Source organism: Sarcophilus harrisii, chromosome 3 (genome assembly GCF_902635505.1).
Source record: "Sarcophilus harrisii chromosome 3, mSarHar1.11, whole genome shotgun sequence".
NCBI lineage: Eukaryota > Metazoa > Chordata > Mammalia > Dasyuromorphia > Dasyuridae > Sarcophilus > Sarcophilus harrisii.
Genome location: NC_045428.1, coordinates 25,258,702 through 25,285,494, shown reverse-complemented (window position 1 = coordinate 25,285,494; position 26,793 = coordinate 25,258,702). Strand labels below are relative to the sequence as shown.

At 35.4% G+C, this 26,793-nt stretch overlaps 1 protein-coding gene across 1 annotated transcript in view; it reads left to right on the top strand.

The window, feature by feature from the left end:
• WDR49 (WD repeat domain 49) overlaps nucleotides 1–26,793 on the top strand; it is a 138,285-nt gene that overhangs the window by 22,235 nt on the left and 89,257 nt on the right. The window contains exons 4-5 of the mRNA XM_031961115.1: nucleotides 16,719–16,889; nucleotides 20,160–20,308. Of these exons, the coding sequence (XP_031816975.1) occupies nucleotides 16,719–16,889; nucleotides 20,160–20,308 (320 nt within the window). The remainder of the gene's footprint in view (nucleotides 1–16,718; nucleotides 16,890–20,159; nucleotides 20,309–26,793) is intronic.

Below are 26,793 nucleotides of genomic sequence, written 5' to 3'. Positions count from 1 at the left end.
TTCAAGTCCCATCTCTGATATCCACAGGTTCTGTGATCCTAAATAAGGTATCTAGGCAACAAGGTGGAACAGTGGATGTAGCATTGGGCATGGGGTCAGGAAAATCTGAATTTACTGTTTCACATAATAACTGTGTGACTTGGGCAACTCATTTTTTTTTTTTTTTTGCCCTCAATTTCCTTATCTGTAAAATGGGACTAAAAGTAGCATTGTTTTGAGAATAAAATTTATAAAGTGCTTTGTATATCTTAAATCTGGTTTTATTATTGCTAAGTGCTACTATTGTTATTATTACTTTCATCTCTTTCCTAGACAATTTTCAAAGATTACAAATTGCAGAAAAGTTGTCATTCTGAATTGAGAGGGAGAAACCTTAAACCAGTGAAATAATGATTTTGGGCACACACACACAAGGTTGCTGTGAAGAACAAATATCTATCTATCTATCTCTCAACATACATACATATCTATATGAAAAATTGAAAATCTTTAAGCTTCCTATAGCTGTATCAGGAAGATCTGAGTCTAGTATCACTTTTGACATAGGAACTAGTCATTTAATGTCTCTGCATTTGAGGCCAGTGATGTCAGACTCAAATGGAATGTGACCACCAAACCATACATAAAAAGGATCCATGGAGATCTCACATTGGTTTAGAAAACCACATATTCACATTAAGTAGTATTGTGTTTTTATTCATTTACTGTGTATTTGATAACTGATATTGCACAATACATACAGAGCAGATATTAACCTTCATTAGTAGAGTTTCTTTAAGTAGGAGTCCCCAGTATCCTTTCTTAAACTTTTTTCCATTTATGACCTTTTTTCACCAGAAGGATTTTTATGTGATCTTAGGTACTTAGGTTTATAAACTATGTATACAAATTTATTGATAATAAATCATAATTTTGTGACCCTACACATTCAGTTATATAATCCCATATGGGAGCACACCTCATAGTTTAAGAAGCTTTGCTCTAGAAGTGTGGTTCAGACAATCCTGGGAAGGGGACTTCTATGATGTCAGAATAGTTTTCATAATAATATGAAGATGTCTCAATATGCACAAAAATGGCTCAAAAGCTCCTAAGTTTGAGAACCATTGCCAAAGACCAATGAAATCATACATCCAGTTTCTCTCTCTCTCTCTCTCTCTCTCTCTCTCTCTGTCTCTCTCTCTCCCTCTCTCTCTCTAACCTATGTAGCATTTAGCAAATTGCTTCCCTTTCAGGTCTGAGCCTCCCCATGATCAAAATGGAAAGGCTGGACTGGATGGTCTCCAAGTTCCTTTCCAGCAGCTCTAATTCTCTAATCCTATGATCTATGATAAAGGCTTATCCTATCCTCTGCCCGCTCCAAATTTTAATCTTTTATTATGCAAAGCTGTCAATTCAACAACACACTGCAAGGCAAGATTTGGTATCTGGAACATACTATTATTTGCTGTCTCTATGAAAAGATGGAATATCTTGAGGGAAACTGTTAAAATTTTCAAACCAGTTTCAGATACTTTCCAATAAAATAGCTACCTTTTTATATAACATTTCACAGACATGATCTGATTTGGTGTTTAGCCACATACAGGCAGGTAAGTGATGCCATAATGCACAGAACTCTGAGCTTGGAGTCAAGCCGACTCATCTTCGTGAGTTCAAATCTGGCCTCAGACACTTTCTAGTATATGACCCTGGACAAGCTACTTTACTCTGTTTACCTCAGTCTCTTCTTCTGTAAAATGAGCTGGATATGGAAATGGTAAATCTCTCCTGTATCTTTGCCAAGAAACTTGCAAATGAGGTCATGAAGTCAGTGGCATAAATTTATGGAGATTAAAGAGTACTGAATGGGAGTAGGGATTTGGGAAACTCATTTTAATTTAATTTAATTTTTTCAGGAAGTCAGAGTAACTTTTATCCATGTCACCATGGAATTAGTTCACTAACACATCCACACATCTCAAAGTTGTCAGTATAACATATCTACATCAAAAAAAAAAAAAAACCTTTCAAGTTAACATAACCTTGTCACCTCAAAGTTATCAGCAGCATTTGGTGTTCACTGCAGATGTCTGGAACTTATCTGAAAAGTACACATCATGTATCTCAGAGGCCCTGACAGCAAAGTCTAGATGGCTTCACATATTACGTGGATATGAGTTTTTGTAAATATATGATACAGGTCACAAATTTTAGTCTTTTGATCTTCTGTACATGATTTCTATGTTGCCTTACCAATTTTATTTCTTATTACTGCCGCTTTATACTAGCTACTTATAAACTGATCTACTACCCTGACTAGTCAGTATGTAGTGAGGGAGATCAGAATAGGATACAATTTTAATATTTACTGTATATTAATAACTGAATGTTGTTTTATATTGTACATCATATATGATAAAATTTATTATGTTTCTTCATCTCATACTTAAAGCATCCATGACTCTAGAGCTGGAATAGCCCTGCCTGATTCAACCTGACATCTTATAAATATGATCTAGGATCCCTTGGGAAGGGACTTCTATGAGAAAAGAGAACCAGGGAGGTTAAGTTACTCATTATGAATCAGAAGCAGCAGTTGAAATCAGATCCTCAGGCTACACTGTTTCCAGGTTTACAAAATACCTATAATAATTAAACTATCATCACCATTAGCATATCAGTCTATTACTTAGTAGTGTTCAGTGAACATGAAGTCCTTTGTCAGGTGCTGCTGTATGCAGATCACTGGGTCAGGAGTTATGTGATTATCAAGAGGGATAGGAAAATGGGCTTCCTGCCCTTGAGAAAAATGCCAGTTGGGCTAATACATTCCAAGAAGTGGGAATCATTCCCAAACAGACTTGGGAACACGCACTCATTGTCCAGCTGGGTGGTCTGTCACCATATGTGATTGTTGGGATTTGGGAGGTAATGGAGTGACTAGGTAGGCTTAGCCAAAGAAAAGAGGAGAAAAAAGAAGAGGAAGAAAGGCAGACCACTCAGGGAAAAAAATATTTGTGAAGACGAAGAGGCAGGGGAAATTCAGTAGGTTTGTCTGGTTTATACTAAAATTCTAAACCAGCATACAACAATAGGAGATAAAGGTAGGTGGTCCTAATGGCTAGATTACTTTGAATCTGTATGTGAGAATTTATCATGGTCTAAACATTTGCCCCTTCCATTCATCTTGTCGTTATTTAGTCTACTTGTTAACATTTTCTATAAAGCTCCTCCACTGGCCTGTATTGTGGTATTCTGAAAAAAAAAAATATGCCTTTGTCTTTTAGTGTTAAAAATCTTAGATTTGATATTGAATGGTTTTGAAGAAAAAATACTTCAAGAGCAGATTGCTTAAAGGATTGAAAAAATATCAAATTAAATTGCCTAAAAGTTCAGAGTCACATTTTGAGAAAAGCATATTCCTGGAGGAAATAAAGGAAAGAAAATTTAAAGCACAAACACACAAAAGATAAGTCTATAAAGGCTACTAAATGGAGAAGGAGACGTAATCTGTGGGGAGCAGCTGTGATGGAGTGGAATGCCAGAGAGATTTAAGTAAGGATGTGCCTAAAAAAGGAGGGATTGAGACTGAGCTGCTCCTGGGGATTTGGGGGAAGGGACTGAGAGGAAAACTCAAGGCTTGGTCTGAGATGAGACTGGAAGTCACAGCAAGATTGGATAGGAGTGTATGTTATTCCCTGTCTGAAAATCAAGACTAGGTCAGTGAGCAAGATAAGTGATGCTTGTTGACAAGCAAAGCATTATCAACTGAGCCACCTAGCTGTACCTAACCAAACTGTGCTAGAGAAATAGAGGAGACAGAAGATGGGGTCATGTGTGAGCAGATAGCCAGTGATAGCTTCCAGTGGATTGTATTACCTCACCAAAAGTTTGGGGCTTTTGGTGTGAAATTGTTCATGCTTCTCAGTTAGTCCCAAAGCCCTGGACTTTTCAGAACTTGTTCTAATCTCCTAAATTGGTGGCAAATTTCTTTTTCCCTTAGTGAAGTTTTGTGACCCTGCTATATTCTGTGGATTTGACTAGGAGTTCTGATTAACCAGAGGAACATTTCCTTATGTCTCTAGGATCCTTTTTCACTGAAATTCTTCCTCTAGGGCTGGGGATAGAATCCTGAAAGTCTGGTCTTAACTGAGCCACTGACACAAATGGGAGGGGGAGAAAAAACATGAAGAAGAGTGCCTCCTTTTCTTTCAAGTTTCAAATTTGTGGTTTGAGTATCTTTGGGAAGAAGGCCAAATAGAATTTCCTAGCTGTGGCTCATCATATTTCAGTGTCTGTCCCTTCCACCCCAAAGTTAATATTTCAAGGTTGAAACAAATTATTTCCCCAATGACAGTTTTGTAAATTTATTTTAGGAGATAGAGTGAGGGACAATGAATAAGGAAGAGGGGGAAAAAAGCAAGTATTGGTTTATTCTTCTACCCTGAAATCCACCCTTTTCTTATCCCAAGAAATGAGCTGCATTTGGCTGTTGTTTTAATTTGATACTTGTCCGCCTTGACAACATGCAGGTTAATTATGTTTTTTTTTTTTTTTTAACTGCAATTTTTTTCTGTTGTTACCAACAAGTATCTACATGCTCTCAACCCTATTTAAAATGGGTATCATGGTATAGAGGCAAGAATCTGGATATGCCACTAGACAATCTGGATTTGAATCTCAGCTCTGCTACTCGGTGACTTCTGTGTCCTATAATGTCACTCAATTTCTTTTTTTTTTAAACTTTAATAGCCTTTTATTTACAGGTTATATGTATGGGTAACTTTACAGCATTGACAATTGCCAAACCTCTTGTTCCAATTTTTCCCTTCCTTCCTCCCACCCCCTCCCCCAGATGGCAGGATGACCAGTAGATGTTAATAATATTAAAATATAAATTAGATACACAATAAGTATACAGATGTCACTCAATTTCTATGGGCCTCAGTTTCCTCATCTATAAAAATGAGAGCAACAAACTAGATGATTTCAAAAGGGGCTTTTCAGTTCTAGATTCTGCGTTTCTTCAAAAATAAAGTTCATGTTATATACAAAACACTGGGCTAGACTCTCTGAATATAATAACAAAGAGAAACTAGCTCTTGCCCTCAGAATTCATTCTCTGAATGGGGATAAAATATGTATATGTGTTTGTATAAGAAGAAAATTGAGGAGAGAGATCAGAGAAAGTTTCATGCAAAAAATGATAGCAGAGCCGATCCGAGAAAAAAGACAAGGATTCTGGGAGTTAGAGGTGAGAAAGGAACTCCAAATATGGGACATTCCAGTGAATATAAATGCATCAAAGTTCAGGGACAGTGACTAGCAGTTTGATTAGGTACAGTTTGGTGGCTCAGTAGATAGGACACCAGGACTAAAATCAAGAAAATTCATCTTTCTGAGCTCAAATCCAGTATCAACACTATGAAGTGTAAGTAGTGACCCTGGGCAAATCACTTAATCCTGTTTCCCTCAGTTTCCTCATTTGTAAAATGAGCTGAAGGAGAAAATGGCCAACCACTCCAGTATCTCTGCTAAGAAAACCCCAAAGGGAGGTACAAAGAATTGAATATGACTGAAACCCAATTCAACAACAGCAAACAGTTTGCCTGGAATTTAGTTTGCGAAGGGGACCAGGTACCATGAAGTTGCCAATCCTGGCCCATTTGCTTCTTTTTCTCCTTAAAGGAAAGGCAAAAGGGATGAGTACTCAGCAAGAACCTGGTGGATCACAATATTGGGCTGAATCTAATAGGATAAAATGCAATATGGATAAAGAACTGGTTGTTTCATTGTACTGTTTTGGATAGAGAAGATTGGAGACATTGAGTCTGAAGAAAAGACAGAGGTAGCAAGATACAGTGGGAAAATGGACAGTATATGAAATCAGAGGATCTGGGTTCAGATCTCAATCCTGATACTGTGTGACCTTGAACAAAATACTCAACCTCTCTGACCCTCAGTTTCCTCATCTGTAAAGAAATAGAGCAAGACTAGATGATGTCTATGTTCCCTTCTCTTTCTAAACCTATGATTCTGTGGTTCAATAACTGGCTGCAAGTAGCACTGAGGGAAGCTTGAAATAGTGCCTAGCATATGGTAGATGCTTAATAAAGGTTCATTGCTCAATTCATGATTAGTCAAGGGATTGAGACATAGAAGAGCCACTAAACTTCTAATTTTGGGTTCATTTTGGGAGACAGAGCCAAGAACAATAGGTAGAAGTTTCCAAGAGGCAGATTTAGGCTTGATATCAGGGAAAACTTCCTAACAAAGTAGTCTCCAAATGGGAGGTGATAGGTTTTTCTCTTACTGGAAGCCTTTAGCCAAAGACTGAATGACCACTTATCATACACATCACAGAAAAAAAGTGTCGCTTACGTGTATATTGGGACTTAATGCCTCTGAGGTTCCTTCTCATTTGGCAAATCTGTGATTCTGACTGTGAATTATACAGACAATATATTTTTCTTAATTTCCTTCTCAGTAGGAGGTAGCAGGAAATGTGCCGAGGGAAAATGTTAGTAAATATGTTATTTTGGCTCTTTGAAGCTGAGGATGAATTAATGGAAGAAAAAAGCTCTGAAATGTTAAGGAAGAACTCAATATATAGGTATAAGGTTATTAAATAAAATCATTAAACATTTTAAAATGGACTACAGAGAAAGTATTAGGACATAATGACAGTGGGACACATACCTGACAATCCCAAGGAGCTGACAACCTAATAGGAGAGAAAAGACATAGACCCTGATGATGAGATGGATGAGATGGATGAGAAAGGATATAAGTGCAAAGGAGAAAAAGACAAGGTGATTTAAGAGAGAGGTGTTAAAATTCTGGTCTGATAATTTCAAATGGCCAACAAAACTCCGAGTGACCCATACCAGATTTAAATGTAATTGGTAAATATTTAATAAGGTAGATAAAAATACAATACAATATAGATAATGTTAATTTGTGGTTTTTGAAGTAAGTATGTTTGGGATCTATTTCTATATGAGGCTGATATCACTGATTTAAATAATATAAAGAAGTGATAGGTTAGTTTCTGCATGGGAAAGAAAACATCTGATTAGAGACAATTTATAGGGATGGATGGAATTCAGACCACTGTTTTAGAATCATGGAAGAGAAATCTTTGCTATTGTTTTTGCCTGTTTATCATTATGTCATGTATCTAAGATTTAATCAGTGAAATAACATGGCTGATCAGTAACCCATCTGGAAATTAGTATATATGTCTCAGGGAGTTAAATATAACATGGGGAGATTAAATGATTTGGTCTTGGTTTATAGGATTATAGACAACTCCAGAAGGAACCAAATTCTGTCTTCTACTCTGGCCACTTTATTTTGCATATAAAGAAACTAAGTCCCAATGAAGTCATAAGATCATAAATCTGGATCTGGGAGGGATGTCAGTGGCCATCAATCCATTCCATTCATTTTAGTTAACAGCAGCAACATTATCAATAACAATATTTATATAGCTTTTACTATGCTCCAGGAATCTCACAATTATAAACTCATTTGATCTTTACAACAATCCTAGGAGATCAGTGCTATTATTATCCCAGTTTTACAATTGAGGAAACTAAAGCAAGCAAAGGTTACATAGTTAAATATGTGTCAAGCTGAATTTGAGTTCAAGGCTTTCTGATTCTACTATGCTACTTTGTTGCCCTGCAGTCTAGAGAAATTTAGTCAGGATTTGTCCAAAGCCACGAAGATTGTGAGCATCAGATCTGAACCCAAGGACTTTTGACTCCAGAGCCAGTATTCTTTTTACAATACAGGTAGTAGGTAGTAGGGCTGAAATGCATCCCTTCTAATATATATATCCAGGGCTCAAAAGGACTGTGTTCCTGGCTGGGCAAAGGCAGAGTGATGGAGAATTATTATTGTTTTTCATGCTCTCTTCATTTCCTGTGCAGACTGTTGCTTTACCTTCTATGTTAGTCCCTTGTATTTGTCTCTCCAGGTTTTAAACCATTGTTCCTACAATTACCAGATTTTTATTACAAATGTCTGATCATGTCACTCACTTGCTAAGGAAATTTCCATGCTTTCTTGTGTTCACTAGGGTAAAATAAAAACTATTTTACAATGAAGGCCCTCCATGATCTGGTTCAAAATTTTGCCCAGGAGATGGTAAATGCTTTTTGGCTCTCCATGCTGATTTCATATTATTTCACTTCACTTATGCACTTTATATTACCACCACACTGGCTAATTCAGGGTTCTTGTACATGATATTCCATGAATAGCCTATCTCTGTGCACATTTTGTAAAGCAACCCCACCTCTATCTCCAACATTATAGGTTTCCTCCTCCTCTTTCCTTCTTGAAATTCCTATGTCCTTCTAGTTTCTGCTCAAATATCACCTTCAACAAGAGACCTTTCTAGATTATGGCTCTTAGAGTCAGGGGACCTTGGATTATAGCTATTAGGATCAGGGTACCTTTCTGGTTTGTAGCTATTAGGACCTCCCATTCATTAAGCTTAGTTTTTTATATATTTTACTCTGGTCAGGTTGATGTTGTTTTCCTCCCAGAAAGCTAGTCTTTTGAGGGGTAGGAACAGTTTCATTTTTATCTCTGTATTTCTAGTGCCTCTCATAGTACTAGATGCATAATTAATGCTTAATAAAAAACTTAATGAATTGAAACTCAAGTGACTTGCCCAAGATCATACAACTGAAAATAGTGAAGCAAATATTGCAGGCCTGTTGACTCCAAACTTACCTTGTCTCTCCTCCATCCTCCCCGCCCCGCCCAACCTTAAAGCTCTTTATTATGGTCCTTTCTCTTTTTAAAAAAAAATATTATTTTATTTTTAAAAAGAATAAAACAAAAGAAAAACATAAAAGGAAAACAAAAACAAACAAAACAAAAAGAGAACATTGTCATGTGTCCAGCAGGACATAAGAGAGGAGGTAAAATATATAACAATACATTGCCACTTCAAGAAAAGATATATAGTAGTAGAAGAAATTATATTCATGAATGTCCATCTTTTCTTACCTTCCTTGTAGGTTGTTCTTTTGTTCTCTGCTGGGCACATTTTTTATTCTTTTTTGATCCTTTCATCCCTTTCACTTCTCTCAAGCATGGTTTAGTTAAGCAAGGGTATGTTTATGTGTGATTATACATATATATTACACATAATACATATTATATATATTATTTATATATATATAAATCTATGTATATAAAAATATTTACACACACACATACACATATCTCAGACTCCGCTCCCCCCATACACACATATCTTTTCTATCTCTGTTAACTCTTTACTTTAATTCTGCTCCTTAACTTGTCTTGCTATTACTTAACTTCCTACCACCTATAGATCTCTCCCATCTCTTCTTCCCCCACCCTTTGGTTCTCCCTCAGCCTATCCCTCCCAGCTTATTTCTTTATAGATTTTGGAGGATGCTATACCCTTCATGGTATATAAGTCGTATTGCCTATTTAATCTCTTCCCAATATGAGTAGGTTTTCAGAATTATGGGCCCCCAAAATACCTCTGTGTCTATTCTTCCTCTGCACCTCACTTGTATAATACAATTACTATTTTTACCTTAATTCTTCCCCAATCTTTCTTTTGAACTATTCAATTGCTAATGTCAATCTTAAACATATGTTAAAAAAAAATACACAATTTATCCATGCTAAGTTCCTTGAAGTTGATCTTTGATATTGCCTTTTACATGTTAATTTTTCTATTGAGTTTCAGTTTGGTTGACAGAAAGTCCTGAAAATCTGTAAATTTGTTGCATTTTTTCTCATTCAATATTATGGGTAATTTTGCTGGACATGATATTTTTGGGTATTGACCTAGTTCTTTTGATTTTGGTAGATATGATTTCAGGACCTGTGGGCTTTTATAATGGCTTATGATAAGTCTTGTACAATTCTAATTGTAGCTTCATCATATTTAGATTTTTTTCTTGTTTCTTGTAATTTTTTTTTTTTGATTTGAGGATTTCAAAATTTGTCAATAATATTCCTGTGTGTTTTACTCAAAGATCTCTTTGAAGGTGGTGATAGGTGGATTTTTCCTATTTCTACTTTCCCTTCCTGTTCTATCATTCCAGGACAATTTTCTTGGATTATTTCTCTCATTATTATGTCAAGGTTCTTTTTGTGGTAACAGCTTTCAGATAAAATCCAGACTCCTCATATAATCCAAGAGATGAAAGTTTCTATGATTCCTGCAGAGGCTATAACCACACCCAGGACTTGCCCCAGGACTCCACTTGGTGTTCCTGGGAAGTTAGCCTGGAGGTCCCTGGCCTTATGAGTCTTAGTTTGTCCCAGGAGGACCTCTGTTCTGCCCTAAATCTTTTTGGTTTTTCACTCATTTATATTCACCTTGAGGCTCAAATTTGTTTTGTTTGTGAGGGAAATCTGGAGAACCTGAAATTTACCAATCTACTCTGCAGTTTTCCCATAATCCTCCCAAACCTAGGTTGTTATATAAGAAATAATTTTACAGTAAAAATGGGCTCACTCTTAGCCATCCTTGTTGAGTGTTTGAGCATCCATGCTGCTTTTGTTGCTTTAATTTTCTCTATGTTGTAACCAGTTTTGTAACTAGCCTGACCCCAGTTAGAATGATGATTATTAGAAGTTGCTTGTTGGAAATCCTCACCTGGAGTTTATGTTGTAATATGAGCTAAAATAAGAATCATCTCTTTGTTGAATTCTGGATATTAGGAAATAAGCTCTCTTAGTGTTTTAGGAAATAATAACATTGTAAAAATGGGCCCAGTGAGTTTTTTTGATGGGTGCATTTGGATTAAGCTGAAGAATGGACCAGAGGCTGAGAACTCTTTGATCTCATTTTCTGCATAGGCCTCTGATGGTAGAGTTCTCTTTGAAAACTCTTTGAGCTCAGTGTGTGAAAGAAGCACAAGGTGGTCCAGCAGGGAATGAGCCTTACACTTCAAAATAGAGGATGAAGTTGGGGAATAAGATATTTCACACAAAAGAGCATCAAGGGAAGCTGGAGGCAATGTGATGCTTTTTTTTCTTTCTAAAAAACAAGATGTAACCTTTGCCTTGTTCCACCCAGAAAGAAATTTGATTTAAAAAAATCCCAAATCAAAAACCAAGCCTGAGTGATTAGATTAAAAATGCCCCACCCTCATTCCTCCCTCCTTTATCATTTCTAGGGACGGTTTAGGATATCTCAAAGGGAATTGTCTTGCTCTCTTTTTCTGTCAAGGCACTTAAAGCAATCCTTAGTTTTCAGGTAGCACTGTTCATCTTCAAAGAGATTTTTAAAGATAACTAATTGCTGTAACACTGAGTTAGATGAGTAAGTATTGTAGTTCGCCTAGGGCACTAGAGAAAACTGGGAAATTACAAGTACTTTTCCTTCCTTCCATTTTTTCCCCTTCAAATAGTCACACCCCAAGTCAGTAAAAGAGTCAAAACAAGGTTGATGGTAGAGTTCAAGTGACTAATGTCTGATACATAGTAGGTACTTCATAAATGCTTGCTGATTTGATTTGGCCAGGAATAAGATCAACTTACAACCTTCCCATATCCTTAAATTATGATCCTAAAATTATAGGTTGGGTTTCTCCATTGACTCATTGGCAAATTTTGTACTCTGAAATCCAGTTTCCCAGCAGCCAAATGAATAATTTTTAAGGTCACTTCTAGTTCTAAATATGGAATCTTGTTACTGGACTTAGTAGTTGTTTCTTTTCACACATTGAAGAGATAGAGTTGCAAACTATATAGAGTCTCAGACTTGGTGTCTCTCTAAGGATCTTTGTTCAAATCCTGGATCAAGTATTTATTTTGATATAGACTAACTCTCTGGATTTCAGTTTCCTGATCTATAAAGTAAGAGGTTTGAATGAGATGTTCTTTAACATCTGGTCTAGTTGTATAAATATATTATCTCAATGATTTAATGGATATTAGACATCGGAGTCAAGAAAATCTGGTTTCAAATGCTGTCTCCTATGCTCATTAGCTGTTACATGCCCACTCAAGACACTTTACTCTCTCAAAGTCTCAGTTTCTTCATCTGTAAAATGAAGGATTTGTACTAAAGGACCTCTAAGATTATTTCAAGCTCTAAACCAGGAAGATCTGTATTCAGATTCTGCCCTTAATTCTTTTTACCTTTTGTGGCCACTTCAAAATCTCTTACTAAAAGAAGCAGAATTTAAGAATATCTTTGAGTACCAAGCTGTGCCATTTGACCATAATGTATTTTTTAATCTGAAAGGTTAATATAGATAGAATAACAATTTTTACTTCCTATGTATTTTTTAATCTGAAAGGCTAATGTAGATAGAATAAAAATGTGTCTTCCAAGTAAAATTATAATAATTTTTTTCTATCACTTGTCACACCTGGTTCTTCTAATGTTAAATAAACTTTCTGAACTTCAGCGACCTAATCTGTCAACTAGAAATGATAATGATTCTAGGTGCTTCCCTAACTGGATGGCTGTGAGAAAGCAAGCTAATATATGCAAAGAGCCCTGACTATAAATGAGTCATTGTTGTTGCTATTGCTTGTGGATTTGTACTTAAGTTATTTGCATGCTTAACCTTTGGCTCTGCTTCCTCTTCTTTAAGAAGTTAAGCAAACAGTTTTGTGTATCAGATAATTTGATTTTAAGGAAATGGCATTATGGTCACCTTTTAGCTAGACAGCCTCAGGAGAGCTGAGCCACACCATAATTTAATACATTATAAGCTCTACTTCAGGAAAATAAAAATCCATCAAAAAGGTGGAGCTCCCTGCAGCAGCCTGGCAGCCTCTCCAATGTGCTGGGAGTACCTGCAGCTCCTCATCTCCAAGGCTTGCTTTGAATTATCACCCAACTCTCATTTTCCATGGCTTTCCCTGATGGCTTCATGAGAGTGGATTATAGCAGAAGTTAAAGCCAGAATGCATCACAGAGTAACTGCTTGTATCCCTTTGACTTGTCTGGATCGGGCCATAATGACTTGATGGCATTTCCACAGATGTGCAGTGATAATGATATGGCTGCGTGTATAATGCTGTTCTCTTTCCTGAGTCAGACTGAAACAACCATGGCTTCTGAAAGTCCAAAATTGCAGAACCTTTGTCATCACAGTGGATATTGTAGGGTAGGATCTTCCTTGAACTCAGCTTTCAATGGAAGAAATTTGAAAGGTGGCTCCATAATTGATATACTTACTGATAAAGAATTGGATAATATATGACTGAAGTATTTGTTTATCTTTAAGATAGAAATAGAAGCTACATTTAGGCAGCCAGGTGGTACTTCCTGAGTTTAAATTTAACCTCAGACACTAGCTGTGTGAACTCAGGCAAATAACTTAACTATGTTTGTCTTCAGTTCCACATATGCAAAACAAGCAGGAAAAGGAAATGGCAAATTTTATTATTTTTGCCAAGAAAACCCCAAATGGGGTCATGAAGAATTGGACAGGACTGAAAAAAATAGCTGAACAACAAAGGAGCTACACTGATGATTTCATGGATCTAGGGAATTCTGATGTAAGGAAACTTCCTTTAGTAATACAGCTTGGCAACTTCTGTATAATTTCTATTCTTGGAGAGCTGCCTCCAGCTCTAGGAGTTCAATGACTTGCCTAGAATCCCACAGCCAATTTGACTCTATCTAAAACCATCAGCAAGCATCGTATGTAATGGGGGTAAACTAGAAGCATTCCCAGTAAAATCAGGTTGAAACAAGTTGCCCACTATCACCATAACTATTCAATATTGTATTAGAAATGTTAGATTTAGTGATAAGAAAAGAAAAGAAAATTAAAGGAATTAGAGAGGGTGACAAGGAAACAAAATTATGACTCTTTGCAGATGATATGATTGTATACTTAGAGAACCCTAGAGAATCAACTAAAAACTACTAGAAACAATTAACAACTTCAGCAAAGTTGGAGGGTACAAAATAAATCCAGACAAATCATCAGTATTTCTATATGTTACCAACAAAGACCAGTAGCAAGAGACACAAAGAGAAATTCCATTTAAAATATTTGTAGATAATATAAAATATTTGGGTGACTACCTGCCAACATAAAGTCAGGAACTATATGGACACAATTACAAAATGCTTTCCACACAAACATCTAAACAGTTCAGTCTAAATAGCTGGAATTTAAACTCAGATCTAAACAACTGGAAAAACATCAAGTGCTCATAGGTAGGCTGAGCTAATATAATAAAAATGACAATTCTAGCTAAATTAATCTATTTACTCAGATTGATATTGCCATACCAATCAAACTGCAAAGAAATTACTTTATATAACAAAGGTTAGTCTACCTTTCAGATCTGTGGAGAAGGAAAGAATTTTTGTTCAAAGAAGAACTAGAGTACGTTATGAAATGCAAAATGGATAAATTTTATTATAATAAATTTAAAAAAGTTTTTGTATAAACAAAGCCAATTCAGACAAGATTAGAAGGGAAACAGAAAACTGGAAAAAATTTACATCTAAGGGTTCTGATAAAGGCCTCATTTCTAAAATATTTAGAGAATTGACTCATATTTATAAGAATATAAGCCATACTCCAATTGATAAATTGTTAAAGGATATGGACAATTTTCAGATGAAGAAATTAAAGTAATTTCTAGTCATATAAAAATACTCTAAATCACTGTTGATCGGAGAAATGCAAATTGAGACAACTCTGAGGTATACCTCTCAGATTGGTTAAGATGACAGGAAAAGATAATGATAAATGTTGGAAGGATGTGGAGAAATTGGGACACTAATACATTATTGGTGGAGTTGTGAACTGATCTGACCATTCTGGAGAGCAATATGGAATTATGCCTAAAGGGCTATTAAACTGTGCATATCTTTTTATCCAGCAGTGTCTACTGGGCCTTTATGTTAAAGAGATCATAAAAAAGGGAAAATGATCCACATGTGCAAAAATGTTTGTAGTCCTTTTTATAGTGTCAAGGAATTGGAAACTGTGTAGCTGTCCATCAGTTGAAGAATGGCTGAATAAGTTATGTTATATGAATGTAATTGAATATTATTGTTTTATAAAAAACTATCAGCAGGATTATTTCAGAAAGGCCTGCAGAGATTTACATGAAATAATGCTAAATGAAGTAAGCAGAACCAAAAGCACATTGTACACAGCAACACGATTATATGATTATCAATTCTCATGGATGTGGCTCTTTTCAGCAATGAGGTAATTCAGACCAATTCCAATAGACTTGTGATGGAAAGACTCATCTACATTTAGAAAAAGGATTGTGGGGAGTAAATAGCAACATAGAATTGTTACCTTTTTATTGTTTTGCTTTTTGTTTTCTTTCTCACTTTTTTTTTAATCTGATTTTTCTTGTGCAGCATGATAAATATAGAAATATGTATAGAAGAATGGCATGTATTTATCATATATTGGATTATTTACTGTCTAGGGGAGGGAGAAACATTTGGAACACAAGGTTTTGCAAGGGTGAATGTTGAAAACTATCTTTACATATATTTTGAAAATGGAAATAAAAAATATATATTATTAAAAAAAGAAGCTGACCTGGAGTGGAAGTGGGTTAGCCTATGGCCAAATGGACCTTCCATTTCTTGGGAGTCAGTAACAATCAGGCATTTCTGACCAAGACTGTGGTGAACTTCTGAATTCTGGCTGAACCCAGACCCTCAGCTTCACAAAAAATCTGGAGCTAACAAACCTGTATAAAAACCAACCTTTTCATTCTGAGGGGACCAGATGGCTTGTGAGCTCTTGTTTGATCACATCTGCTCTGGGTAGAATTATCCAAGAATATCATCAATCAGGAGACCTCTGTCTCCTGACTCCTGTGTGGTTATTATGATTATTGGTACTTTCTACCATGTGTTTTAACTTTGGAAAACTGAGGAAAGTAGACTGGATTTGGAGCTGATGGACTTGGATTCAAGTTCTAGTCCTCTTAACACAAGATATCTTGGACAGTCAATTAATCTCTTTAGATCTTAAATGTCTAATTTGTAAATAAAGAATTGAATTAAATTATCTTGAGAGTTCTTTCACATTTGAAACTCCATGAAATTGAACTTGCTAGCTGAATGAATGAACGAACTAATAATTTTTTCTATTTTCTAATTGCTCATCAGAGAGCAGAAAGGAAACATTCCGTTCGCAGAAGCAAGGCAGGGCAAATGTTCCTCAAGATTTTTGTGGCTTCTCAGCCAAAGTTATTTGTCAATCTAAAGCACCAATAAATGGAATTTTTTTTTCACTTAGAGCAAAATCAGTGACCAAAAAAAGTGGAACAGGAATCCAGAGAACAGTTAAGAGTGAGGTAGTCGTGCACTCCAAGGATCATGGTTGTAGAAGCCTTTCCTAGCAATAAGCAGGTTTAGAATCCAATTCCAACAATGTATCCAATCATTCTAGCAGGAGCAGCCAACCCAGCCCTTTGTTTTCATCTTCCCTTGATGGGCTTGTGGCCACAATCCTTCTTTCTTTCCTTGGGCTGTTTTTGTCCAGACTTCAGTGGGAAGGAAACATCACCTGTGTCAGCACCTTGGACAAAGTCTTGACTGCCCTGCTCTAGTTGTGTCTCTGAGTTACTGACTTATGTCTTGGAGACTGGTTTAAAATATAAATTATTAAAATATAAAGTCTTTAGATAAAAAAAAAATCTTCTGGACTGAAATAATTGTGTTATCTCATGAGAAATCTGTTCATAATCTTGTTTCCCCTTTGTGTTCTTAGTGATTTATGATGCTTCTTTAGATGCCATAATTTCCAGCACAACTAGCCATGTGAACACAGTGGTACTGGCTTGGAGGGAAAAATCCAAGCAGAAGTGGATTAAGAAGACATCCTTCAACATTGCTCAGGGCATTCATACTTTTGACTACCACTCTCGCCTCAATTTAATTGGTATGTTAAAGAGATCATAATCATTGGAGGACCTCCTTATTAACAGATAATCTGGGATAGATTTTTATAAATAAATTTATAAATAAAATTAAGGTCAAGTATAAAATAACAGGGAAGCATAATCTATAAAAGGCCAGGCTTGGAATCAAGATGACATGAATTCAAAGCCTATGTGTGAAGTAATCTGCTCTGTAATGATAAGCACGGCATTAAAATGAACCAGGAAACTTTCTGGATATAAAAGTTGCAGATCTTATATTTGGAAAGTCTTTGCCTCCTGGGAAGTCTCCACCCTGATGAATAACAATTTTGGATTAATAAATTGAAAGAAAGTAAGTTTTGAACAGAAAAGATGTCTTGCAATTTTCTTCTCAGGTAAATGTTTCATTGAAACAAATATACTTTTTTCCATTAAAATACAAATTAAAAAAATTTTTCTCACTATCTTCAGAATGTAATCTGTCTCTCATAGAAAGTCCCAGGCTTTTCTTTGCATTAAGTTGCCATTGGAGAAATTTTAGTGTCTGCTTTCTCATAACATCTGTGCATTTTGGCTCAGAAACTCCAATTTGTTTACAAACATTAATTGTTTAACTTTACAGGAAATTACTGATCGATTTTGAAAATGTAGATTCTTCAAAGGATAAGGGTAAAGAAAGGTGGACTTGTGTTATGTCTGTGAAGCCTAGGGATCTCTTCTCGGAATAATATTTTTAAATGAATAAAATGAACTCTATAGTATTACTAAGAAAACAACTATATTGAAGTATTTGTCAAAATATATATTTAAAAATACCCAGATCCTTGAAGTCTTATAATATATAAATAGGTTACATATATTATATATTATTGTAATATTACACATACACACACATATATGTATATATACATGATATTAGATCAGTAAGGGATCTAAGTTTGTATCAAGTCTGACTGTGTGGCCTGGGACAAACTAATTCATTTTTTTCAACCTCAGTTTCTTCACCTGTAAGAAAATTATAATCTTTGCAGGGCCTATTATGTAGAACTAAAATAATACCAAATATCTGATAATACCTAACATCTGATTAGGACTTTAAGATTTGCAAAGCCTTTTACACATATTTTTTATTTGATCTCCTTCACAACAATGCTATGAATTAGATACTACTATTATTCCCATTTATAGATAAGGAAACAGCATAAGAAAGACTAAGTGATTTGTTCATCCACACAGCTAGGAAGTATCTGAGGGAGGGTATTAATTCAGGTATTCCTGACTCCAATATAGCACTGTACTTACTATGCAACATTTATTGTTGTTCAGTTGTAACCTCATGTACTATAGAAAGCCAGGACTTTCTATCCTCCACTATCTCTTGAAGTATGTCCAAATTCATGTTCATTGTTTCCATCATATTCCACTATTCATCTTTGCTTTCAATCTTTTCCAAAATCAAGGTCTTTTCCAATGAGTCCCATCTTCTCATTATGTGAACAAAGTGTTTAAGCTTCTCCTTCAGTATTTAACCTTCCAGTGAATAGCCTGAATTAATTTCTCTGAGGACTGATTTGTTTTTGTTGCTGTCCAAGAGACTCTCAAAAATTTCCTCTAGGACCATAATTCAGAAGTATCAGCTCTATGGTTCAGCTTTCATTATGGTCTCTCTATTATGAGGACAGCAGTTTGTAGCCCTTAAATTAACTGACATTTGTTAAAGACAATATCTCCACACTTCCCAGTTAGCCAGTTGGTTTACAGTGGCATTTTAGTAGGACATAAGAAATTTAGGCTGTTCTCTGAAAGCATGAAGAAATGGAAAAAATATAGTTGATTATAATTATTTCATCCATTCATTCAACAAGTATTTATTAAGTGCCAACTGTATACCAGTCATTATTATAAGTACTAGGGAATGTAAAGACAATGTCTCATCAATCCAGGCTCTCAGGGATCTGTTTTCAGCTGATAATCAAGAAAAGGAAGAGAAAAATTTGGAGGAGAATTTTCCCCCTTTAGTTATTTAGCAGTTTCATGTCTAAATTTTTTATTTTAGCAGTGTACTGTGAGAGCACAAGCCACAGTTCTATCCGTCTTGAGATTCTTTTCATTGCTCTGGAGTGGAGGTATAGGTTCAGGAAGTATGGGAATTATAAAGCTGGTCTTCTTTATGAAGACACAAGAGGACATAGTCTATTAGAAGCCATCAGGTGATACAGAGCAGGAAGTGACCATAGAGTTCATTTAATAGTCCAACACCTTTATTTTATAGATCAATCAATTAAAATGTATTTTCTAAGCACTGTCCACATTTATGATTGATGGTGGGCACACACAAAAAAAGATGAAAATTTCCCCTTTCAAGTAGCTTAAGATGCAGAAACCAAGGCATCCAGGTAACCTAATGACTAGAGCACTGGAGTTAGAGTTAGCAAGAGCTGAGCAGCCTTGAACACTTACTGGATTTGTTGGAAAAATCTGTTTGCCTGTGTTTCCTCATTGATAGCTAAAATGGGGAAAATAATTGCTCTGATCTGCAAGGGGTACTGTGAAGATAAAGTGAAATATTCGTAAAGTGCTTAACAAACCTTAAAGGGCTATATAAATGCTATAAACACCAAGTCACAGAGACATAAACTCATTTGCACAAGGTCCCGCCGCAGGATCTGGATTTGAGCCCAGCTTTCTTGATTTTAAATCCAGCACTGATTTTGTAATTAGAGGAATTAGAGATTCCAACCCCAGGCTCTCCCACTTCTACCTGTGTGACCTTGGTCAGTCCTCTGTATCTCTTTCAGTTGCAGTCTTCTCATCTACAAAATGAAGTCGTTGAACAAGGTGATCTTTATAGACCCATTTGTCTCCAAATCCATATTCCTTTGCTCCTTCCTCCTCCCTATGTTGCCTAACAGTCAGCATGCTGCAGGGGTAATTAACCTTTCTGTGTGTGTACATGCAACTCGTTGATAGCCTGAGGGAGCCTTTGAACCTCTTCCCAGAATGTTTTTTGATGCAAAAAAGATATATGTGAAATTACAAAAGAACCAATTACATTGAAAAATAGTTATTAATTTTTTTTTAAAAGACCACAATCACAGGCCCACAGACAAACATAATCCTTGGTACATAGTAAAGGCTTAATAAATGCTAGTTCATGGATCCAGTTTAAGAAGCCCTGATTAGAGAGAGAGAAGAAGGTATACCATCTAAGAATGATGTGCTATATTTATATATATGTCATATATATATTCATTTTCTAAAATTATTTTTTTCTGTAAAATTCTGAACAGCAACAGCTGGACTTAATCACAGAGTCTGCCTTTGGAATCCCTATGTTACCTCTAAACCCACTGGGGTTCTGTGGGGTCATTCAGACTCTGTAATAGCTGTGCAATTCTTCACTGCCCGAAAACAACTTTTCAGCTTCTCCAAAGATAAAGTAAGTCAAAATAGGATTTCTACATTTCTGCATATTCTCTCTCTCTCTCTCTCTCTCTCTCTCTCTCTCTCTCTCTCTCTCTTTTTTTCCTTTTTTTTTTTTTTTTTTTTTTTTTACCATGGATCTACTACCATAAGATCTGAACTTCCAAGATTGCCTTGTATGTCTTTTGTATTTATTAACTGAATTGCCAAGATTGCCATCTGTGTGTTTTGTGTTTGTTTGGGTGTTAGTCTTGGGCAGTATGGTATTTGTTTGGGTCTAGAGAATAGGGATAGGGGTTGGACCTGTGTTTTAAGTGCTACAGAGATTTCTTGGCTGAAAGAACTCCTAATAATGGAGGTTGGCCCCTTTTTTTGAAAGTTATTATTTTAGAGAGTTGCCTAGTAAATAACATAGGAACCAGTTTCATGATCCTTACCTTTACCCATACAGGTTAGCTCTTGCTCTGTAATTGAGAGAATTATAATAGAAGGTTGTCTAGAGTGCTGACAAGTCACATGATTTGCCTTTGGTTGTGTTGCCAGTGATAAAATGACATAGTGGTACAATCTTAAGTGAAGATTTTGTGACAAAGAGACCTACTGTTCACCCACTAAACCACATTGCTGGCTGTTGTATTTAAATGGTAAATCCAATGGTACTTGGGGGAAAATAAATTTATGGCTTCTTGACATTTAAATTGACTCTGCCCTTCAAGTGTTTGTTTCAAAACAATATGTTTTGTGACATTAATTAAATGAAATAACTTATTAACCATTTTGCAAATCTTAAAATATTAATTCCATGGGGGAGCGAGAGTTTAGCAATAAATATCTTACACTTAGGTGACTACATTTTAGAACTTGATGTAATAGAAAACATGCTTGGAATTAGTTAGAAGCCCTGAATTTGTCATTTGGTTCTGGCAGTTACTGACATATGCTTTTGGAAAGTCACAGAATGTCAAAGTTGGAATGAAAGTCTGAGGTCATTGATTCTAACATTCCCAATAAGTGGGCATTCAGAATACATTGGAAAACCTAAACAATTGGGAATTTGCTACTGAGTGAGTGGTCTGCAGAACTAAACACCTACTTCCAAATAGGATCTTCTGAGTACAGAACAAAACGTGCTGCTTATTCTCCTGGTCCTGGAAGCTAATGGAGTCCAAATCACATGAGATTGTGGTGGTTATTATTGTTGTTTTCCTATACTATTCACTATTTATTCTTATTGACATTGCAATGACTCTTTGAATGAATATGACCTAGTAGAGGCTGTTTTTTTTTTTTTTTGGGGGGGGGAAGTGAAATAAAAGATAGATATGTTATTTGCATTAAAACACTTTAGGTATATTTTGTATCTGTAAAAGTAGATTTATTAAATTCATCCATTATTTCTTGAGGGTTGTTGTGAAGATCATAGATATTTGTAAAGTGCTCTTTATAGTTCCTGGTATATAATAAATGTTATATATTTATTCTCTTCTCTCCCACTTCTTATTTATGTGCTAGGCATTGAAAATATTTAGCTAGGACACAGAACCTTCTTTCAAAGGAATTACCTTGTAATGGACCAAATAGAAATGCAACTAAATGCAACATACGGACAGATAAAGAAACATTTATAATAAGCAATAAGGTAAGGCAGTGGATAGAGTGCTGGATCCTGAGTGGAGTGGATCTGAGTTAAAATATGACTATAGACACAGCTATCTCACTGTTGGCAAGTCACTTAATCTTTCTCTATCTTAGTTTTCCCATCTGTAAAATGGGGATAGAAAAAGCAAGCCATCTTCCAGGGTTGTTGTGATGATAAAATAAGGTATTATTTTGTAAAGTGCTTTAAATCCTCCAAACACTATATAAGCCAAGCTTATATTAGTAATATAATTATATGAGCACCATGGTAATAAATCATCAATATGTTATAATAAATTATAGATATAATTATAAATATGCATAAGGTTTTGCTACATCATGTTATTTTGATATATTATTATCAATTTAATAATACCAATTAGTATTTATGAAGCACTTTAAGGTTTGTATTTATTTAAAATAATACATATATATGTATATGTATATATATATGTGTAAAATATATATGTAAATATACGTAATATATATACATATATATGTACATAAGCTTCCATATATGTAATCTTATGAAATACTTAAATATTTAAGAATTTTGACTTCCTTGGCATGGTCTATCACAAATCTTAACCTGTCTATATATTTTCTTTAATGAGAATGCTGGTGGCTGACAATGCTCATTTCTCTGTGACTGACTGTGGTACAGTGGAAGGAGAGCTGAATTTAGCAACAGAAGATCTGGCTCCAATTATGAATGACTCAGTCACTTAGCATCTGTGTGACTATGGGCAAATTCTTTAGCATCTCTGAGCCTCAGTTCCCTTATTTGTAAAAAGGGGAGTGGTCTAAATGCCCTTTGAGGACCCTCCCAGTTGAAATCTGTGAAATCTGAGGAGATTCTTGGAATCTTTCCAAGCTGGTTGTCACACAACCACACACACACACACACACAATCTGTCAGGAGTTTATACCTGAAGCTTTGCCCAGCATCATTTATACATCCAAGGATGTACAGAAATAAAAACACATAGAACTAGTTTCTCAACAGGGCTCCTTTATGTAATTTTTATCCCTTTAAAAGTGAATGAAAGTGACCCTTAGAAAAAGGAGGAATCTCCTGCAACAATCATTGGCAATAAAAGACAATACTGCTTTTTCTGGAGGTCACTTTACCAGGGTATTTTTACTTTGATTTCTAAGTCATTATGTACTGATGGAGCTTGTTATTCTTCCCTTCACATTAGTAGAAATCCATCTTACTTTGATAAGTGTTCTGTAATCTCGTCCTTTATGCCTTCACAATATACAACAAAGCTCTCTACTACTGAGTTAAATCCATGCTTTGTTATCAAGAGAGTCTTTTGGGGGAGTTTTTCATAAGTCTAAATTTGTGGAAATGGAAAAAGAAAATAGTCAATGAAAAAACCTATTGATTAACACACATAGATGGAATAATCATTCTTAAATCAGTTGTGTATAGAGTCAGATAATTCTAAATCTTCGTTTTTTACCATGTATTAGTTGTGTGGCCACAGGCAAGTTTTATTTCTTTTTCTGAAGCTGTTTCCTCATTTGTAAAATGGGAATCAAATATTTGTACCATTTAGTTCACAAGATTACTTGCGTTGCAATAAAATGACTCAAAATTTCATGTAAATTTGAGGTGCTATTACTCCTTGAATCAAAAGAGATAGGAATTACTAGTGGACAAACAAAGCAAAATCAACAGATAGGGAGTCTTATGATAAACAATTTATTCTAAATCTGAAAATCAACTGAAGGTCAAGGGTTAAGGAATAGGATGTAATGGCATGGGGAAATTTAATTCCTCAGATTGTTTTCTGGGGCAAAATGATATACATCATATACCATCAAGTTAATCCTTGGTATATATGAGAAGACATTTTCAGTGCATGGGTAGAGAAAGATTTATTATTTTGGAAAGACCACTGATTCTGGAATCCAAAGATATCTTCACATATTGTCTATGATAATGACTATATATGTGACTTGGTGACTTGGTTTCCTTGGAAGCCAAGGTTTTTCATCTGTAAAATGACGAAGTTGGATTTCAATGGCCTTTGATATCCATTATAACTCTAGGAACTGAACAAACATGATGCAATTCTTGGTTTGGTTTTTTTAAATAGATCTTGGATAACTGAGTTGGGGTGACCCTAAACTTCATCTAGTTCAATGTCTTCTGTTTGCAGATGGGGAATCTGAGTTCCAGGGAGATTGATTGAATTCTGAAGGTCACACCAGAGAGCCCATTTGTAAATTGAGAGTCTGTAGCACCAAATCCAGCTCTCTTTCAATTCCACCATCTAGCCTTGTCTTATATACAAGTACAAATTGCTTGAATAATTTGAAGGGTCTCTAACATGTCCATAAATTACTATACTATAATATTCTAAAGAAATTTAAAAAGACAAAATAAAAGAATAATATTTATATTATGAATATATATGAATAATAAATACAAATTAAATAAATAAAGCATAATATAAATGCAGAGTAGTCTTATAATTAAATAAACTAAACCAAAAAATGTGGATGATTCTGCTAGCTAAAATGCTACAAGTATCTGAAGCAGACAAGTGAGGTGACGGCTCATCCATTTTTAATTTTTCATTTAATTCATGGGACTAAACGTCAATGAAATATTAAAACTCAAGTAATTTATGTTGGCAACAAAATGGAAAATGACTCTGGCAAAATGATACTCCATTAATGCTGTTGAGTTATAGTTAATGTATGTTAAACTACACCTCAAGCTGTTGAACTTGAACTGAGGGTTAGTTTCCACCTCTTTGTAAAGACATGATACTGAATCAGGCAATCTTAGGGGAACCACAATGAAAACCTAGAACAATTCTTGCTGATATTGGTAAGTAAATAGTCGTCATAGTAACAGGACACATCTAGGGCCATCATTTCATCCCTCAAGTGGAGCACTTGAAAATCACTGATTATGTACAGATTTGAAGCTGTGCCACTTTTCAAATCCATAATTGGAGGATCTTGGTTTTTGTAGAATTTGTGTTTCTAAGACAGAAGGTAACCCCCCCCCCCAGCATTTCTTTGATTATGACTATCATCTGATGCAGCAAAAAATGAAATGAGCAGCAGGAAGTAACATCTTTTAGTAAAAACAAGTCCAATAAAACAAAACTGATTTCCTTTGCAGGAAGGTTTCCTAGGCTGATAGAACAATGAACCAAAGCTGTCATGAAACTACTTGGAGGGAATCTTGTCTAACTGGACTCTGTGTTGATCAGCCCACATCTAGAATAAAGGTTTCAGTTATAAACAATAAAAAATGTCATTAGCATTATATAGCACTTTATAGTTTGCGATATACTTCTAACAGTGTACATAAAGTAATCAATAGAGGTAATTTTGGATTTGGGGCAGCTAGCTGATGCAATGGATAGAACACTGGGCTTGGAATCAGAAAGATTCATCTTCCTGAGTTCAAATGTGACCTCAGATACTTACTAGCTGTGTGACCCTGCGAAAATCACTTAATCCCATTTGACTCAGTTTTCTGAATGACAAACCACTCCAATATCTCTGCCCAGAAAATCCCAAATTACGTTACAAAGTGTCTGCCACAATTGAAAAGAGTGAACGGCAATGATAAGAACAAAAGTATTGGATTGGTGGGGGGAGTGCTAGACCTGGGATTTCCTTGGTATAGATGATTTCATTCTCAGGAGGGCAACTACCTTGTCAATACAATTCAATGTTAACTCTGCAACTTAAATTCTTAAAGGTTTACTGGCAACATATAGATTTTAAATGACTTGCCTGTAGTAATGCAACTGATATATATAAAAGATGGGACCTGAACCTAGGTTTTCCTTACTCCCTCACTCTTTACCCATATTATCTGAATATATTAATTATTTCAATAATGATTACCATTATAATAGAGTTTTAAGATGTACAAACCATTTGATATGAATTATTTGAGCCACACAAAAAACTATAGGGTAGATATGAAAATGTTATTATTCTCATTTTTTAGATGAGAAAACTGAGATTTCAGAAAGTGGAATTTACTTGCTCATGTTAAAAAATGTTAGATGTGACATTGTCTTTTGCCTCTAACTCTGGAATTATTTCTACATTCAGATGTCTGCTAATATATATTTAACAATTGGCTCTCGGAAAAAAAGGCAATATAATATCATTTTCAGTTTAATCTGTTGATAAGTTATTTGTTACTTTCTCAGGTATAGACAATCAGCAAAACAATAAAACAAGGCCAGATTCGTAGTATACTCAGCAAAACTAAATATAAAGTAGACATTTTGGAAATCCCTAAATTAGCAGAGGCTGCAGCAGCAGCTATGGTAGTGGAGGCAATGGCAGCAGTGATGGCAGGGGGAAGCAGTGTTGACTTCTTAAGGTCTCAGTCCACAGACAGTAGGAGGGTTGAACAGCTTGTCAGAAGGAAGTCTCTTTACTAGCACTGAGAAAGGACTCTATTGTTTTGGCCATACGCAGATCCAGGACATAACCCTTGTGCACAGTTCCAAGGGCAAGGAGGAGCACTAACACACTAGAGTTTACAGCCAGAGTGGATCAGGGACCCTCCTCACGGATCTAGGGCAGAGAGGAGTGCTTATAGTCACTTACAAACCAAAGCACAAGGATCTCTTTGGATCAAACCACCTTTGAAGAACTGAAAACTTATAGTTCACCAAAAGGATCTCTGAAAACAGCTATACAAACTCCCTGAAGCTGGGAACATTGCACTCTCTTCTCTGGAAACAGAGTCCTACTTTGATAAAGTATTAAAAGCCTAGTAATACACTGGAAAAATAAATAAATAACAGAAAAAGATGCTGGTCATTGAAAATTACTACGGTGACAAGGAAGTTCAAAACACACAGA